Source organism: Adiantum capillus-veneris, chromosome 5 (assembly GCF_014529385.1).
Source record: "Adiantum capillus-veneris isolate H3 chromosome 5, ASM1452938v2, whole genome shotgun sequence".
In the NCBI taxonomy this organism is placed as follows: Eukaryota; Viridiplantae; Streptophyta; class Polypodiopsida; order Polypodiales; family Pteridaceae; genus Adiantum; species Adiantum capillus-veneris.
Window position 1 is genome coordinate 66,995,583 of NC_140935.1, and position 20,241 is coordinate 67,015,823.

Consider the following 20,241-nt stretch of genomic DNA (forward strand, 5'->3'; position numbering starts at 1 on the left):
AAATCTATGAGAAAGAGCTACTGGCCGTGATTCATGCGCTTTCTAGTTGGAAGCAGTGCTGATTTTGTTGTCCAAACAGATCATTAGACCTTGCGATACTTCTTGACGCAGTCAAAATTATCTGAAAAGCACATGCGATGGACAAACATTCTCTCTATGTTCTACTTTCAAATTCTGCATGTGGAAGGCAAAAAGAATGTTGTGGCTGATGTGTTATCAAGAAAGCTACAAATTTCAGGTGTGTCAATTCTTTATCATCATGAGCTTGGTGACATGAAGGAACAATATGCTATTGATGAAGATTTTGCAAGAATCTTTGAACAATTGCAAGATGGGCAACGCCATGAGCACTACCTCCTCAAGGATGGTTTTATGATGATGCATGGCAGATTATGTGTCACTAGGCCATGCGACATAAGGTTATGGTAGAAAGCCATGTCCCACCGTATGCAGCGATGAGCGCGCGGCGGTGTGTGCAAGTGAAAGAGCACGCGAGAATGTGCAGGGAGTGCACCTTGGAGAGGGGCGAGTGCAGAAGGCAAGGAGGGCGCTTCGTTGGAGAGAGAGAGAGAGGGCACGCTACACGATGAGTAGGGGAATGAGTTAGTGAGTTAAAAACTCACATTCCCTTTATTATTTTGTATAGGACCAATTTTATGGTTAGTGGCCAAGTTCAATGTGAACTTGGCCAAAGGTTAGTACCTTCAAAATATACATTAAAAGGGGGCCATTTGGGCCTTTAACCCAACAACCTCCCACTTAAAGGCATCTGCTGGATTTTGTGATGTATGGACCTTAACCAACGTAATAAGGCCATCCTTCTCGTATGAAGTGATACCGCACATCAATATGCTTTGTGTGTGCATGAAACATGGCGTTCTTTGCCAGACATATGGCACTCTGGCTATCACAACCAAGCATAGGTGCCTTGCTAGGCAAACCAAACTCTCTGCATAGGCGTGCTAACCAAATAGCTTCTTTGGAAGCCTCAATGGCTGAAATATATTCAGCCTCTGTCGTAGACAATGCAACAATCTTTTGCAATCTAGAACACCATGAAACAGCACCTCCCGCAAGAGTAAATACATAGCCACTTGTGGATTTCCGTGTATCCACATCACAAGCCATGTCAGAGTCACAAAATCCCTTCAACTCCATTGGTCTTTACCATAGTAGAGGCATTTGTTTTTAGTCCCTTTCTAAGTACCTCATAATGGACTTCATTGCATCCCAATGCAACCTGCCTGGATTAGCCATAAACCGGCTCACAACTTCCACTGCATGGGCTATGTCAGGGCTAGTAGCAACCATAGCATACATAAGTGAACCACAAGCTGAAGCATAAGGCACACTTTGCATGTCATTGGCTCCTTTGACTTGGGACAATCATCCTTTGAGATTTTGACATATGGCTGGAATGGCACACCAAGAGGCTTTGCTTCAGCCATGTTAAATATGTCGAGCACCTTTTCAATGTACTTTTCTTGCGACAAATACAATAGGCGCTTGTCTCTTTGCCTGTAACACGCACTCCAAGTATATGTTCAGCTGCCCCAAGGTCTTTCATTGAAAAGGCAGATTTCAGCTGCCCTTTAAGAGCATCAATAGTGCTTCTTTTCTTTGCAGCTATCAACATATCGTTTACATAGAGCACAAGAATGATAGGGCTGCCATCCTCATCACGTTTGGTATACAAACAATGGTCTGCATGGCTTCTTTTGTAACCATGTTTAAGCATGAAGCGATCAAACTTCTTGTACCACTGTCTACGTGATTGTTTCAGCCCATACAAGCTTCTATTGAGCATACATACCAAATGTTCCTTGCCAGGGATGACAACGCCCTCGGGTTGCTTCATGTAAAGCTCTTCTTCCACATCACCATGCAAGAAAGCGGTATGTACATCCATTTGGTCCATTTCCAAATCAAGAGCAGCCACAATGGCAAACAATACACGCAAAGTGGTCATCTTCACAACAGGAGAGAACACTTCTTGAAAGTCTATGTCCTTGGTTTGAACATATCCCTTTGCAACAAGCCTTGCCTTATACTTGGGTTTTGCATCAACAGTTTCGATTTTATACACCCATTTGTTAGGAATAGCCTTCCTTCCTTTGGGCAATTCAACCAAATCCCAAGTATGATTAGCATGCAAAGCTTTAATCTCTTCCTGCATAGCAAGCTCCCACTTGTCGCTGTGCTCACATGTCTTTGCCTCTTTATACGTTAGAGGCTCTCCCTCATCTGTCAACATGATGTAATGCAAAGAGTGGTCATATCGACTCACAGGCCGTCTTTGACGAGTAGACCGCCTCACCCAATGATTCACATTATCCGGCAATGGGTTTACATTAGGTGGCACGACAAAATCATCAACAATGGGCTACTGTACATCATTTTCAGCATTGTTTCTTGGCTGCAAATGCCCTTCAGGAACCTCAATTTGCTATCCAACATCATCTGGCTCAAACACCACTGGATTATCTACATTTTCAGCCATTTGTGGTGTATCCTGAAGGGCAAAAATAGGCCTAACAGGTGGCTGGTCATGCTGAAATTTCACCCTTTTATGGTCATGCTTTGAGGCACAATTGTTTTGAAGCAACCTTGCCTCATTAAAAACAACATCCCGGCTGCGTACAACCCTTTTGAGCTGAGGTAACCAAATCCTGTAACCCATTTCGCCTTCTTCACCATATCCCATGAAGAGGCCTTTAATGGACTTCGCATCTAGTTTACTCCTCAACTCCGGTCTTACATGCACAAAAGCTTCGTAACCAAAAATGCGTAAGTGATCGTATGAAGCAGGCTTGCCAGACCAAACCTCTTTAGGGATGTCACCTTTCAAAGACATGTGAGGGGATCGATTGCATATATGCACTGCAGTTTTCAAAGCTTCTCCCCAAAATCCATGAGAGAGATTAGCTGTGGACAACATGCATCTCACCCTCTCACAAAGTGTCCTATTGAATCTTTCAGCCACACCATTAGAAGAGGGGCTGTATGGCACAGTAAGCTCCCTCTTAATGCCCAAATTTTCACAAAACTTGTTAAATTCAGCACTTGTGTACTCTCCCCCATTGTCTGTACGCAAGCATTTGGGTGGTCACAAATGCATGAAATCTCTTAAACGCAGCAAAGGCTTCATCCTTAGACTTAAGCAAATAAACCCAAATTTTCCTAGAATGGTCATCAACAAAGGAGACAAAATAACATGCACCTCCCATAGACTTAGCAGGCATGCTACATACATCAGAATGTATAAGATCAAGCACACAAGATTTACGAGAGACACCAGAGTAATAAGAACGCTTTACTTGAAATTTATGCGCAGGAAATTTCAGCGAGCGAATTTGTGCTTGAAAACAACAAATTTAGTTGTTTTTAGCCTCGAAAGATATACATAAGGCTAATACATAGCCTTTAGAAGCATGTAAGCACAAAAGCCCAATTTGTAGCATCAAAATTGCATGAAATTGAGCCACAAATGGTCATACATCGACAAAATTTGTCAAATGTGCGTAGATTGCATCAATTTGCACTTTCCCCAATGTAATCGCACCATAAAAACACTTGCAAAAACCTGCGTAAATTTGAAATTTGCTTAAAACGCATGTTTTAGGGCTTGTTTTTCGGCAATTTCAAGGTTTTTGAGTAGCGGGGATTTAGCAAAAGTATTCCCACACCTTAATACATCATTTGCAAAACCTGTATTTTGCTGTCATAACTTGTAATTTCCTGTTTTTGACCTAATTTCAGCTTGTTTTAGGTCAATTTTGGTTGCCGGGAGCTCTCTAGTGTCCGGGGACGAGTCCTTTGGCGACGAAATTGCAAAATCTCGCGTGAAAGTTGACCTTCTTGGCTGAAATTCAGCGTTTGCAGGTTTGGGAGCAAACCCTAATCTGGCTCTGATACCAGTTGATGAGCGCGCGGCGGTGTGTGCAAGTGAAAGAGCACGCGAGAATGTGCAGGGAGTGCACCTTGGAGAGGGGCGAGTGCAGAAGGCAAGGAGGGCGCTAGCAGATCGTTGGAGAGAGAGAGAGAGAGGGCACGCTGAAACCGGCCTGTTCAATCCGAAAAGGGCGGTAGACTTTACTTTAAACCTTGATTTAGCTTTCACCCATTATTAGTCGTCTATTTTACCTGTACTTTCAAGACACATCAAAGGGGAGAGGGATACAGGCTGCTAAATTGCACCTGTATGAGTAGACGGACACCAGATTGGCCCCTAACTTAGGCGCCCCTTTCGGTATTTCTTTATTATTCAAAAGAGGGAATAAACGCTGTGGTTCCTACAAGCTGCCCCGCACAAACTCGGCTGAATTTCCACTGTTCCAGCCCGATTTCGGCAGCATAACTGTACTAGAACCCTTCACGGTCAGTATTCCCACGCATTGACTGACTTTCCCGACGCATACGGGCACTTTGCAAAACCTGGCGAGAATCTGCAGCACGCTGAATTCTCTGTTTTCAGCCCTGAAAATGCGCCAGATCGCCTGTACAGCGGTCCCCTTGCGTCCCCGAACCTCCTGGGGGTATTAGGGTCCGTTTAGGGCCAAAACCCTAAACCTGCAAAAATACACAGCAGGCTGTAATTCACTGTTTCGGGCTCCGTTCCGCGTGCCGGTCGCATCCCTAGCAAGTCCTCGAGCTCCCGCACCTGTAGGGCTACTTGCCCTTTGAATCGGACGAGATTTCTGGCGTGAAACCTCTCCGAATTCACCTGTACCTGCGGGGGGATTAGCCGCTAGCTAATCCAGTACCTGTGCAAGAGGCTCTTGCCTCGGCAATCGCGCATGAACCCACACAACTGTACATTGGTCAAATGAAAAGCCCACTAGAGGGGCATAACATACTGCCAAAGGGGAGAGAGAGGGCAGTGCGTAGCGTGCAGGGCATCACTCCTGGCACCGCACTGTGCATAAGAGGGAAAGCAAGCACTCCATAGCTCTTAACCTGTGACAGAGACTTGCAAAATGAGCCTCCCAGCTATAAATCACGTTTTTGCCTTCTCTATAAGTAGTAAACTGGCCTCAGAGTGCCAAGTGTCACTCATTTGTGCATTTTCCCGCTTTAGACCCTCGGGTCTAAAAATATCTCACCTGCAGCCTCTGTTGACTTGGCCACAGAGTAACAAAATGATCCCCATGTCAAACTGCACGTAATGACGCGAAGACATTTTCAGGTCCCAAAATAGCAGTTCCCTAAATTTTAGGAGATGCTGCCATTATATCTTTCTAGGTCATCCGACCCTCTTTGTACACTGTGGCCACATCCAAAACTGAAATGTAGCCTCTGTAGCAAAGGATTCCACTTTGGCTAGTCAATGACCCCACTTGGCTAACCATAGTCCTTGTCCAACCTTAGTGCTCTCTTGCCCTCAGGCCTGGACTCCCTCTGGACAGTTCCACACTAGCTATGCAATGCAGGGCAGTTAGATTTCCCGAGGGGTGTTTCCAAAAAGTGAAAGTAAATAGATAATAAGAAAGAAATCAACAAAAAGGATAGATAGTAGTCACACGCTGGTGACATACCCCCCTCCTGAAATCTCAAACGTCCTCGTTTGCATCTATGTCGTACATGCTTACTGTCAACACCTGTCGACACATATACGACACATACATGCTCATTGTCAACCCTGGTGTATTCAACACCTCGTCGACTCATGTATTGCCTGCGTGTGAACCCTGTCCCAATGACATAGTGGTAGCTTCGCACTCTGCCATTGCTTTGAGTCACTAACTTTCCAATGACAAAATGGTAGCTGCACATTTTGCCACTGTCTTATAGTACACGTTGGATCCCGTAACACTTTCGAGCATACCCAAACCGACAGTTTAAGAATGCAGTTACACATGTACTCTTTAATAGAAGCAATCACTGTATCCTTGACAGACTGACAAGAAATACTCACTTCTATAGCACTAACCAAACTTTTGGACATTCCATAAGAGCAATTGCCAAACTGACAATCTGTACAGCTCTAACATTCATGTAACAGGTATTTCATTTGAGCTCACTTTAAATACCATGTACATCATTTGTTTCAGAAGCCATTGTCACACTGACAATCCATGTAGCTTTGAAACTCAAGGGGTCAAGGTAGGTTGCAAATCGAAGGCTTCCAGGTAAAGTGATAACACAGTTGGTGACTCTGCAAGTTCACCTTCTTCCATCCACTTAGCATCCATTGGTGGATAGTTTCTGAACTTTACCAAGTAACGCCTAGCAACCTTGCCTTTCACTTTCCTTTCTTTGTGTGCCAAAATCTGTTCAGGGACCAAGATCTCGTCAAGTTCCTCGACTTCCGGCTGATCTTCAGCTGGAATAGCTTCTGGCACATCACCCACATAGGGTCTGAGAAGACTCACATGAAACGCATTGTGAATCTTCCAACTGTCAGGCAATTTCAGCCTATATGCAACATCACTGATTATGTCGCACACTTGAAAAGGCCCATAGTAACGCATGCTGAGCTTTGGAAACAGTCTTTCCTTGCCCTTCATCTTCTTTAACCTTGCCTTTTCAAACCGTAGAAGCACCCAATCACCAAGTGAATATACCACTTCACGACGGTGACGATCAGCTGCTTTCTTTTGCTTTGCCTGAGTTCTTTCTAAGGCCACTTTGACCTTCTTGTACATTTCATCCATGTCTTGAACATACTTATCTGCTTCAAATATCTTATCCTTTGTATGCAGTATGGGAGGAACTTTCTTGCCACCTTCAACTATCTCAAAGGGTGCCTTGCCAGTTGATGAATGCACTGTATTATTGTATGCATACTCCACCAATGGCAAATACTGCTCCCACTTTCCTTTATGCTCTGACACATAGCACTTGAGCAGATCTAGGACAGTAGAATTTGCCTCTTCCGACTGCCCATCTGTTTGAGGATGAAATGACGAAGAGAATTTGAGCGTGGTACCCATATTCTCAAACAAGCCTTTCCAGAACAAACTAGTCATGCGTGGATCACGGTCGCTAATAATCGACTGTGGCATGCCATGATACTTGAAAATATTGCTCATAAACAAGCGTGCCATCTGATCTGGCTTTATCTTCTTCCTGACAGGAATAAAATGAGCCTGTTTGCTGAATCTGCAAATAATGGTCCAAATACCATCATTTCCTGTCTGCGTTCTTGGAAGATCAAAGATAAAATCCATAGCAATACTTTCCCATGGTTTATCTGGAATAGGTAGTGGTTGCAATAACCCTGGTGCCTTTTGCCTGTCAAACTTGACCTTTTGGCATATTAGGCATTCTCGCACAAAGGCATCCACATCCCTTCTCAATGTAGGCCAATAGAAGAATGTCTCAACCGCTTTAACTGTAGCATCGATACCACGATGCCCTGCATACGGTGGGACATGACTCTCTTCCATAACTTTGCGTCGCAATGGCTTTGTGACACACAATCTGCCATGCATCATCATGAACCCGTCTTTAAGAAGATAGTGTTCATGACGTTGTCCATCCATTAGTTGCTCGAAGACCCTTGCAAAATCTTCATCATTTGCATACTGTTCTCTCATATCATCAAGTTCATGATGATAAGGAATCGACACAGCTGAAATTTGTGGCTTCCTTGACAAGGCATCAGCCACAACGTTCTTCTTGCCTTCCACATGCACAATCTGAAAATGGAACATGGACAAGATATTTGCCCATCGCATATGCTTCTCAGATAACTTTGTCTGTGTCAAGAAGTATCGCAAGGTCTGATGGTCCGTTTGGACAACAAAGTCTGCACCTAGCAGGTAGTGTTTCCAACTTAAGAGCGCATGAATCACAGCCAGTAACTCTTTCTCATAGACCTGCATGGTCATCTCTGGCCCTTGCAAAATTCTGCTCTCATAAGCTACTACCCTGCCATCTTGCATTAGCACAGCACCAATGCTACTACCGCAGGCATCACATTGGACCACAAATGACTTCCTAAGATCTGGCAACACAATGACTGGATCCGAAGTCATCTTTTCCTTTAAGAGATTAAAAGCTGAAATCTCTTTCTGTGTCCATCTGAAGGTGACTGCCTTCTTTTGAAGAGCATGTAAAGGTGAAGCAATCTCAGCGAAATTTCGAATAAACCTTCTGTAATAGGAGCATAGTCCCAAAAAGCTTCGGACATCATGCACCGTCTTCAAATTTGGCCATGACTTGATCGCTTCAACTTTTGCAGGATCCATTCTGACACCGTCCTTTGAGACAATGTGTCCCAGAAAGTGAATCTCTTCCAGAAAAAACTCACTTTTCTTTGCATTGATGAGCAACCTATGACTGCGTAGCTCTTTGAACACAATGGCCAAGTGATGCCTATGCTCCTCTTCATTCTTTGAGTAGACTATCATGTCATCAAAGAATGTACCAACAAACTGCTGGTGTGGACGGAAAATTCTGTCCATCATCCTATTAAACGTAGCAGGAGCATTTGTGAGACCAAAGGGCATCACTAAAAATTCGTAAAGGCCAAACGTCGTTCTAAAAGCAGTCTTGTGCACATCCTCTGATCTAATGCGGATCTGATGGTACCCACTCTTTAGATCTATCCTGCTAAACATAGCTGCTCCTTCTAATTTGTCCATAATATCATCAATTCTAGGTATAGGAAACCTATTCTTGATGGTATTCTTGTTCAGTGCACGGTAGTCGATGCACATACGCCATGAGCCATCCTTTTTCTGCACCAACAACACTGGAGAACAGAATGGAGATGAACTGGGCTGAATCAGCCCTTTTTCTAACAGCTCCTGTACTTGGCCCATTATCTCTTTCTGCTGAGCCGCACTAACCCTGTACGGAGGCTTGTTTGGTGGGCTACTGCCTGGCACCAAATCTATCGCATGGTCCTCGGGTCTCTCTGGCGGTAATTGAGACGGTAATGAATCGGAAAAACAGTCACTATACTGTTGTAAAAACATTGACCTTTCTTTATCTAGCACAGATAAATTTGATTCATCACAATCTGACACTTCACGTGCAAAAACCAAGTACGCAGAAAGATGCTTTTTCATTACAGAAGTAATAGCAGAAGCTGATACAGTAGGAATAGACTCCCCTTTAAGCTTTACATCCAGAATGTGAGTCTTTCCCCTGCTCTGTACAGTGATCTTTTTGTTGTAGGCATCCATGATTCCCTGTACACGAAATAACCAAGGAATACCTAACAACACATCACATCCGTCCAGTGGCATGATGTAAAATTCTTCAGCATCTACATAGGACTGGATATGTAGACGCAACTTTCCAATGATGGGTGTCACAGCCTCTGTATGGCCAGGACATGCCAAACCTGCCTCTGCTGTATACCCCATCTCTTCAGGTCTGATTCCCAACTTTGAAGCCAATTCTGGGGAAATAAAGTTGGCTTTGGCACCTGGATCAAAGAAGATAAGCACTGTTTGATCCCTAACCTTTCCCCATGCTCTGCAAAGCTCACTTGCATCTGAATTTGGCTTGTCGCCCACCATATCTGGCACTAGACCAGCCATGGGCTTCTTTCCTTTCTTGTCTTCCTTGTCTTCAGAATCAGCTGGCCTTTTCTTTGTAGGACAGTTGTAAGCAATGTGGCCAGGCTGCTCACATATAAAGCATTTGTTCTCTGTCCTCAGGACCTTCTTTTGCTCTTCTGACTTGCGAGGAAAACGTCTTTTCCATTTCTTTGCTGGTCCTTTTTCTGATTCAGCCGTAGCTTTGTCTTTCCCTGCGTTGGCTGACTCCTGAGTCCCTTTAGGAGCCTCATTGGGAACGTGCTTCTTGGCTGAATTTTTCTTGCCTGATCCTGCCTTGACGCCAGTGTTAAATTCACAATCTTCTCCCTTGAGCAAACCATTGCCAGTGTTTGCTACCTCGATGAGCTGCGTCAAAGTAGTGACTTTGGTCTTTGTGCAGTATTTTCTCAATCCTTTGGGTAGGCCACAACAGTATTTTTCAATCTGTTCTGTCAATGGCACAAACCTATAGGAAGTTACTGGAAGTAGAGCTTTCCAAAACTTCCGATTGTAATCATCCAGATTTCTGCAAGTGGCAGCATTAAGCTGGTGCCATTCTGTCATGACATCTGCTTCGAAATCATCAGATAACCATGCTGCTGCAAAAATCTGCTTGAAGTAAATCCATGTGGACGGAGCTTGCCCTTGAAGCAATAAAGTTGTCCACCATTGTCCCGCATTCCCTGTCAAGAAAGTGGCTGCCTTGCGGACCTTTGAAGCCTCTGTAAAGTTTCCCCCTGCATAGGCCTTGTCAAACTGCTGGAGGAATGAAAGAGCCTTCTTCCTGTCATCAAACCCTGTAAAGGTCGTGAATGACACTCCTTTGCCACCTTCTTTGTACGGAGTTGGCCTCTCCAGCGGCGTTAAATTGTCATATGGAAGTGACTGAAACATGGGAACACTATTAGGGTTCATCTGTGTTCCTTGGCCGCTATTAACTTGACCTGGAAATGCCATATTTGGCTGCTGATTTGTAATTCCAGCCATGCCAAAATTTGCTTGTGGCATCCCAAATTGTCCCTGAGTGCTTTGAAACCCTGGTTGCATACCCATGACACTGTACATGGGGTTAGGCATCATCGTTTGAGCACCCGCAAACACTGTTCCTGGCGTATAAAACTGATTTCCAGGTGCATGACCAGCCATGCTCTGAAATACCGATCCACCTCCAAAATAGCCAGGGTGTACTGAAGGTGGTGGGAAGACCTGTTGCATAGCCTGTAAGTTGCTTCCCTGCCCATTAGAACCAGCTATAGGCTGCTGAAAGGTGGCGGGCTGAATTGGTACAGCTTGAAAAACTGGCATCTCAGCCACCTGTTCTTGCACCTTAGGCACAGGTTGTGGAGACTGCATGTTCTCCGTCAAGTGTACAGGTGTTTCCATTGACTGTGCGGTATGAATCACCTGTGCTCGAGCCTTAACAGGCTTTTGAATATGATCCAGTGACCCAACTTGCTGAGACGGAACAGGAGGTTGCAGAAAGGCTAAAAACCTCGGATTCTGCATTACTTGTGTAAACATAGCCACAGCAGTAACCAACTGGGTCCTGAATATATCATCATCAGTCTGTGGTGGTCTTGAGGACTCACCCACTTCATGTGTCTGTTGACCCTGTGAAGAGGAAACCTCTTCAGTCACATCATCTGGTCTGTCAGCCATAATTGCAATTCCCTGTGTCTGGTCTATGATCCCCTGTGTCTTCAAGCCGAAAACTGCCCAAGGCTCACTTCTATGGGAAAAAGTGATTTAATCCCGTCGATGGAACCATGAAACCGGCCTGTTCAATCCGAAAAGGGCGGTAGACTTTACTTTAAACCTTGATTTAGCTTTCACCCATTATTAGTCGTCTATTTTACCTGTACTTTCAAGACACATCAAAGGGGAGAGGGATACAGGCTGCTAAATTGCACCTGTATGAGTAGACGGACACCAGATTGGCCCCTAACTTAGGCGCCCCTTTCGGTATTTCTTTATTATTCAAAAGAGGGAATAAACGCTGTGGTTCCTACAAGCTGCCCCGCACAAACTCGGCTGAATTTCCACTGTTCCAGCCCGATTTCGGCAGCATAACTGTACTAGAACCCTTCACGGTCAGTATTCCCACGCATTGACTGACTTTCCCGACGCATACGGGCACTTTGCAAAACCTGGCGAGAATCTGCAGCACGCTGAATTCTCTGTTTTCAGCCCTGAAAATGCGCCAGATCGCCTGTACAGCGGTCCCCTTGCGTCCCCGAACCTCCTGGGGGTATTAGGGTCCGTTTAGGGCCAAAACCCTAAACCTGCAAAAATACACAGCAGGCTGTAATTCACTGTTTCGGGCTCCGTTCCGCGTGCCGGTCGCATCCCTAGCAAGTCCTCGAGCTCCCGCACCTGTAGGGCTACTTGCCCTTTGAATCGGACGAGATTTCTGGCGTGAAACCTCTCCGAATTCACCTGTACCTGCGGGGGGATTAGCCGCTAGCTAATCCAGTACCTGTGCAAGAGGCTCTTGCCTCGGCAATCGCGCATGAACCCACACAACTGTACATTGGTCAAATGAAAAGCCCACTAGAGGGGCATAACATACTGCCAAAGGGGAGAGAGAGGGCAGTGCGTAGCGTGCAGGGCATCACTCCTGGCACCGCACTGTGCATAAGAGGGAAAGCAAGCACTCCATAGCTCTTAACCTGTGACAGAGACTTGCAAAATGAGCCTCCCAGCTATAAATCACGTTTTTGCCTTCTCTATAAGTAGTAAACTGGCCTCAGAGTGCCAAGTGTCACTCATTTGTGCATTTTCCCGCTTTAGACCCTCGGGTCTAAAAATATCTCACCTGCAGCCTCTGTTGACTTGGCCACAGAGTAACAAAATGATCCCCATGTCAAACTGCACGTAATGACGCGAAGACATTTTCAGGTCCCAAAATAGCAGTTCCCTAAATTTTAGGAGATGCTGCCATTATATCTTTCTAGGTCATCCGACCCTCTTTGTACACTGTGGCCACATCCAAAACTGAAATGTAGCCTCTGTAGCAAAGGATTCCACTTTGGCTAGTCAATGACCCCACTTGGCTAACCATAGTCCTTGTCCAACCTTAGTGCTCTCTTGCCCTCAGGCCTGGACTCCCTCTGGACAGTTCCACACTAGCTATGCAATGCAGGGCAGTTAGATTTCCCGAGGGGTGTTTCCAAAAAGTGAAAGTAAATAGATAATAAGAAAGAAATCAACAAAAAGGATAGATAGTAGTCACACGCTGGTGACACACGCTACACGATGAGTAGGGGAATGAGTTAGTGAGTTAAAAACTCACATTCCCTTTATTATTTTGTATAGGACCAATTTTATGGTTAGTGGCCAAGTTCAATGTGAACTTGGCCAAAGGTTAGTACCTTCAAAATATACATTAAAAGGGGGCCATTTGGGCCTTTAACCCAAGATGCAGGGCATCGTGGTATAGATGCGACAGTAAAAGCGGTCGAGACATTCTTTTATTGGCCTACTTTGAGGAGAGATGTGGATGCCTTTGTGCGAGCATGCGTGATTTGTCAAAAGGTCAAGTTTTCCATGCAAAAGGCACCCCGGTTATTACAACCTCTGCCTATTCCAGATAAACCATGGGAAGGCATTGCTATGGATCTTATCTTTGATCTTCCAAGAACACTGACAGGGAATGATGGTATATGGACCATTACTTCAACAAGCAAGCCCATTTTATTCAGGAAGAAGATAAAATCTGACGAGATGGCAGGGTTGTTTATGTACAATGTTTTCAAGTACCATGGTATGCCACAATCTATTGTCGGTGATCGTGATTCTCCTATAACGAGCCTATTTTGGAGAGGCTTGCTTGAAAACATGGGCATCACATTCAAGTTTTCATTCTCATTTCATCCACAAATTGATGAGCTGTCAGAAGAGGCTAATTCTACTGTCTTAGATCCGCTGAAATGTTATGTGTCAGATAATAAGGGCAAGTGGGAACAATCTCTACCTATGCTTGAGTATGCATACAACAATACGGTGCATTCGTCAAGAGGCAAGGCACCCTTTGAGATCGTTGAGGGTGACAAAAAGATTCCTTCCATTTTGCACACAAAAGGACAAATTTTTTGAAGCAGATTGTTATATTGAGAATATGAATGAAATGTATAAGAAGCCTTGGAGAAGACTCAGGCAAAGCAGAAAAGGGATGCTGATCGTCACCGTTGTGAATTGTTGTTTCCACCTGGTGATTGGGTACTCTTGATATTTGAAAAAAATAGGTTAAAGAAAATGAAGGGCAAGGAAAGGTTGTTTCCGAAGCCTAGCATGTGTTATTATGGGCCTTTTCAAGTACTTGCTAAGATCAGCAATGTTGCTTATAGGCTGAAATTGCTTGATACTTAGAAGATTCATAATGCGTTTCATGTGAGTCTTCTAAGACCCTTTGTGGGGGATGTGTGAGAAGATATGCCAGATGAAGATCAGCCAGAAGTTGAGGAACTTGATGAGGTCTTGGTTCCCGAGCAGATTTGGCACATAAGGAAAGAAAAGTTAGGAAAAGTTGCAAGACGGTATTTGGTGAAGTTCTAGAACTATGCACTTATGGATGCTAAGTGGATGGAAGAGTGTGAACTCCTAGAGTCACCGAATGTATTGTAGCTTTACCTTGAGGCCTTTGGGTTACAGCGTACGTATATCCCACTCTGTAAGGATTCTAGTTGCTAATTCTTAATTAAGTACTTAAACTCATGATTAAGACTTACGAAACTTGAACTGTACTTAGAAACAATACTTAGAAGACTCTGTGTTGATTGATTGAATGATTGATACAAGGGATCCTTATATAGGGGACGGAAAGACACAAATAAAAAGACACGTCTCCTGGTGAAGAGACATGACTTTAGACGTAAAGGCACATCCTTTTGGCGAAGAGCTACAACCATTGGGCGAAGGGTCGCACCCGTAGAGCGAAGGGGTGTGACCAGTCGTCGAAGGAGTGTGGCTTTTGGCAAAGAGGCACGTCTCATGGGCGAAGGGGTGTGACCATCCAAGCACAAGGGTCCTCCTTGGCTTGCACTTCGCGTATCTGCAACTAGGAGTAGATGTAATACTGCAACATAGTCACAATCGTGACATTTCCTCCCTATTTAAGTAAAACCCAGGGTAGTTGTAGAAACTCCGGGAGAAGGAAATGTATTTTTGTTGTGCTTTTGCATCCAAAGCTCTTTCTGTTAAGTCCCATGTCATGGCACTGTTATTGACCATGACTATTTTGCCAAACTGAAAACTGATCATATCTGCAACTTAATAAGTGCCTTTGTCAAAGTCTTTTGTAACTTCGAGCTTTATCCAAGAAAAGATTGAATCTGTATCTGCTTCGAGTGAAATTATTGGTAAACTGACTTGAGTTTTTTGTTGAGTGATGACCACTGGTTGGAAATCTGTAAGGTATTCCATTGGTTTGTCTGGAACAGTAAAATCCTCCTGAAGGGATGTTGTAGACTGAGACAGAGTAATGTTTGGAGGTATATCCATTTGTAAAGGTTTATCAATAGAACAAGTTGTATCCAAAGATTCATTTGCAGCGACTAAAGTCGTGCTGCAAGAGTCTGTATCTGCTTTATCCTTTGCACCGCTGAAGGTAAGGACTGAAGTCTTCAAGTTTGAAGAATTATCATTCACCATAGCATCTGGTATCTGTTTAGAGACGAAGACTGTCTTCTGCAAGGGTGGTGACGAGGCGACTTTTTCTACCTGGATCACGGCCATAGAAGGGTTCCTGTGCTTGTTCGTTGTCACACAAGAACAAGAATCTTCTGACTCTTTAGCTGTTTCATCGGGTATTAAGGCTTCCAATTGAGAAGGGGGAGGTCGAGGGAGTTGTTGCCTCTTAGACCTCTGAATGATCCTCTTACACAAGGAAAGAATCAATAAATCTTCAACTTTACCACCATCAGATAAGAAAGACTTAAATGCAGGACATGGCTCGCGAGGGGGAACTTGTCCAGCGTCGCAGCATTCAAGACTGAGTACTCGACTAGGGTCCGATATATGTGCCACTAAGTAAGCCCATCTTGATATTGCTGATGATCCTTTGGAAGCTTCATATTGCTGCTTTTGGTGTTGATGATTTTTGTGTCTAGTTGTCTTTGAGAAACCATGCTTTGGGTGAGAAAATTTGAGTTCCGAAGGCTTTTGTTTGAGTGGTTCTTTCTGGTCGACCACTGAAGCAAGAAGATGGTGGATAAGCAGCATTAGTCGTCCGAGAGGCAGTAGGACGACTTCGAAAAGTGTTTTGCGTTTGCATATGATCCAAGCGAGTGTAAATCGATGCAAGGCTCCTGGAAAGTGTGGCCATCTTCTCCTTGATAAGGGTAAGGGCATCGTGAGATTGACCACCTCCGTCCTGAGAATTCGGCATGGTTATGCCTCAAAGGGAACTCTCGAACAGGTGCAAGTTCTGGGACGGGTACTTCGGGAGCGAAATTATTTTTAGAACGGGTTTCGGCTCTGAAAAGGGCTTTGGAAAAACACGAACACTTTGTGTGCAGGAGGGGTACACTCGCAATTCTTCTTTGGTATCTCGTCTATGTACGAGAAGTAGTGGGTAGGTCCGTTGTCAGCCATCGTGCGCACACAATGAGGTTGCCAGAAGCTTTGGTGCTGGAGAAGTGCAGGACATTCGAACTGGTTGGTGGAGAGCACCCACACTGCAAATAGGCCATCGTTGGAGTGTTTGGGGTAATTTTTTAATGGTTTTGGGATTTTAAAGGTGTTCACACTGCAGCAAGTTGGCTGGTCACTCAATGAGTAAAATTGAGGTCATTATAATAAGGTAAAATTGACTTGCTATCTGATACCATTCTAGTTGCAAATCCTTTATTAAGTACTTAAACTCATGATTAAGACTTAAGAAACTTGAACTGTACTCAGAAACAATACTTAGAAGACTTTGTGTTGATTGATTGAACGACTGATACAAGGGCTCCTTATATAGGAGAGGAAAAGACACGAATGAAAAGACACGTCTCCTGGTGAAGAGACATGACTTTAGACGTAGAGACACATCCTTTCGGCGAAGAGCTGCAACCATTGGGCGAAGAGTGGCACCCGTAGAGCGAAGGGGTATGACCAGTCGTCGAAGGAGTGTGGCTTTTGGCAAAGAGGCACGTCTCTTGGGCGAAGGGGTGTGACCATCCAAGCGCAGGGTCCTCCTTGGCATGGCACTTCGCGTATCTGCAACTAGGAGTAGATGTAATACTGCAACATAGTCACAATCGTGACACACTCAACGTGCTCAAAGGAGGGGTAATGATGGGGCTAGCACATCAAATGTACATACGGATTCAGTGCAATAAAAGTGGACACTGCTCTATAAATGCTAAAGGAATTGTGCTCACTTCTATTGTAGATGAAATGACAAAAGTATGAAGGTCTCTATGTCATTTGTATCTATGTTTCATGCCTTTCATGCAGATACATGTGATGAGAAAAGGGTGCTAATCACACTAAATCATCTAGGGCATGTATGTGGCGCATGCAATCGAGGACGTTTGTGATTTCAAGAGGGAGGTAGGTCACGAGGCTATGGCAACCACTAACCTTAGTTGTTGGTTTCTTTCTTGATTTTTATCTGATTTTTGGGACCCTCTTATTGAAGTCACAAATGGTCGGACCTTGTGTGGCCAGTGTGAAACGGCCGACGATTGAGAGTTTCAGTCGAGTAGGGCAGGTCGCCACGAGATGGTCGGGCCAATCGGCACTGGAATCCGAGCAATAAAAGGGTGTGTAGGCTTAGTTCAAAGTCATTTAGGCCCTTACTACACTTTATAAGTCGGTAAGTACTAGGAATTAAGAGGCAAAGTGGACACATGGCCGCTCCAGATCAAATTTCCCAGCCTGCATGAAGAGGGGTTGCCCAATTTGAGAGTGGAGGCTGATTTTGACTTCATAAGTGAACCACAAGTGTGTGCGAGTAGTGGGTGCACGTGATCACAACTTTAATGGAAGGCTTGCCTTCTCCCTTGCTCTATGTAGCACGATGATTCCGCTCTTGTGCATCTCTCTCCCCCTTTGAATACAGAAACGTGATGCTCCGCTCGAGGGCTTTTCATTTTTATGTACAATTGTGTGGGTTCATGGGCGATTGCTGAGGCAAGAGCCTCTTGCACAGGTATAATCCCCCGCAGGTACAGGTGAATTCGGAGAGATTTCACGTGAGAAACTGGTCCGATCAAAGGGCAAGTAGCCCTTCAGGTGCGGGAGCTCGAGGGCTTGCTACGGATGTGAACGGCACGTGAAACGGAGCCCGAAACAGCGAATTACAGCCTGGTGTGTAATTTTGCAGGTCTAGGATTTTGACCCTAATTGATCCCTAATACCCCTAGGAGCTTGGGGGAAGCGATGGGATCGTTGTATGGGTGATTGGGTGCATTTTCGGGGCGAAAAACAGAGAATTCAGCGTGCTGCAGATTCTCGCCAGGTTTGGGAAACTGCCCTTATGCGCAGGGGAAGTCACCTTTTGCATGGGGATTTTGTCTGTGAAGCCTCCTACTGCGGTCATGTTGCTGAAATCGGGCAAGAGCAGGCCATTCTCAGCCCGTTAAAAGTGGGACAGCTCGTAGGAACTTACAGGTTTTCTCCCAAGTTTTTTCATGCGCACATTATTGCTGCTTACCTCAAGCATGCTATAAACATACTATAGTTTAACATCTGTGTTTGGATATTCATCAAATATATTGTTGTATGTTTGGTGCACGCTGCTAGTAGTAGGGTTTGGGTCATTGATCATGTCTTTAATTTTAGTCCCCATCGCTGTCTTCTTGGTTTTTGAAAGAAGACATGCACCATAGGCTATGTTCTCTTTTCTACATGAAGAGTCTCTGGCAGGTAATTAATTTCCATGCATTCTGTGTTTCAGCTTGTACCTGCAGTCACTGAGCTGGTGATTGCAGAGTTACTTTATCTACAGTGGTTGGATCCTCGGCAACCTACATATGTGTACATCAACTCAACAGGAACTTCTCGTGCAGATGGTGAAACGGTATGTTTTTGTTCATAGATCTTTAAGAAGCATAAGTTGTTTGAGAAAGTGAATTTGGTTGAGTCATGCATGCGACCCCTGTATTAGGTCGAGGCAGAGGTGCAACATACAGAGGTGAGAGAAGTCTTTAGTGGTAGAAAGTTGAGGTTTGTGAGCTGTAACAAGAAACCTTAGCTGAAAGTGGGTTTATGGAGTCTAAAGAGCAGGAGATAGGAATTGGTAGGAACTTGATCATGATATTGACTTCATTGCAAATGACCTCCATTGTGGTTTTTTTGAAAAGACATTAGCAATAGCCTGCCATATACATCCTTATTGTTTCTTTATAAATTTGGTCCCCTTGAGTACAAGTTTCTTCTGTTGTTTCTTGATATATTTGGTCCTATAGATCATGCATTCTTGACAATTTGGGATGGCATGATGTGTTTGTCCTTTCTTGTCTCTGCAAGAGCTTTCCAATAGTTGTTGAGAGGCTTGAAGAGGTAAGGTTACAGATTGACATGTGTTGTCTTTTAATGTGGTGTTATTTGTAGACGACCTTTCATTTCTTGAAATTGGTTTTTTTCCAAATTTCACACGTTCAAATGCAAGCCTTTGCCATGAAGGATATTGTCTCGGATTTTGTCTCAGCCACTTAATTGTATCTTGTTTGTGATTGATTTGCGCTTATTTTGTATGTCAATCAGGACACCTGTATGTTGGAACTCCATAGTATGACACTGCCCTGACCTAAAAATGCCAGTTTGACTATAATTTTGCTCACTCAAATTTCATTTAATGCTCTCAATGATTTAGGCTTTCTTTTCTCCTATATACACACGTTTTTGATATAATGAACTTGTTACAACAAGCCTTGAGGGGGAAATCTCAAAGGTTGTGCATCTCCTAGTGTTTGACATGTGTCTCTCAAGTGGGTCTTAATAAACTAAAGGATGTCAATTCATTTCTCGAAGTGTGGGGTCTTGATTTTAAGAGCTATCTCCCAAGGTTCCATTCACCTTTTTGAGTTTTGTTGTCACTTTTTTTGAGTTTGGTCTTAGTAAAACAAAAATTCCTAAACATACACAATGTCTTTTAAGGCTTTTCCTCAGGAAATTCAAAAATTTAGACATATTTTTTGTAGCTTTATACTTTTTTCAAAAATTTAGCATTATATTCCTTCTCCCTTTGCTCAGTTTTTGAGTTTTTGGACTTTTACAAGGAAGAATTGTACTGTGAGACTTTTTTGGGAGGCTTTTAGGTTTTAACATGCCAATGTGAGATTTCAAGATCACCTTGTTACTTCAACTATGGTGGAAGGTGAAGAAAGTTCTTTTACTTTGTTAATTAGCAAGGTTGTTAAGCATGATAATCTCTAGTAAATTTACCAAGAGCGTCAAGCTCGAAGGAAATATTGATTGCGTCCAAGCTTGAAAGCAATATCCTTTTCAAGCGTAATTTCCTCAGGTTTGCACGCGTGTGCTATAGCTAGTTCTGGTAATGCATGAGTTAATTTCTTATTTCAAATTGATAATGCCGTCATTTTTCTGTGTTACTCATCTCATTTGTCCATCTGAAGTGCCGAAAGTTTGTGAATTTTTTTCTAAAGAGTGGCGAGAAATTTTGGATGTCCTATTGGTCAGTCACATCTTACTGACCATACACTGTGCCTTGTTGTGCTTCACCCTTTGTCCATTAGGTAGGCATGGAGACCGAGGGATTTGCCATTTATGACACAATGATGCTAGTCAGGAATGAGGT

General features: G+C 44.0%; 1 protein-coding gene across 1 annotated transcript in view; it reads left to right on the forward strand.

Moving 5' to 3' along the window:
* LOC147457469 (ATP-dependent caseinolytic (Clp) protease/crotonase family protein) overlaps positions 1-20,241 on the forward strand; it is an 88,278-nt gene that overhangs the window by 24,537 nt on the left and 43,500 nt on the right. The window contains exons 3-4 of the mRNA XM_086512351.1: positions 18,379-18,501; positions 20,180-20,239. Of these exons, the coding sequence (XP_086368477.1) occupies positions 18,379-18,501; positions 20,180-20,239 (183 nt within the window). The remainder of the gene's footprint in view (positions 1-18,378; positions 18,502-20,179; positions 20,240-20,241) is intronic.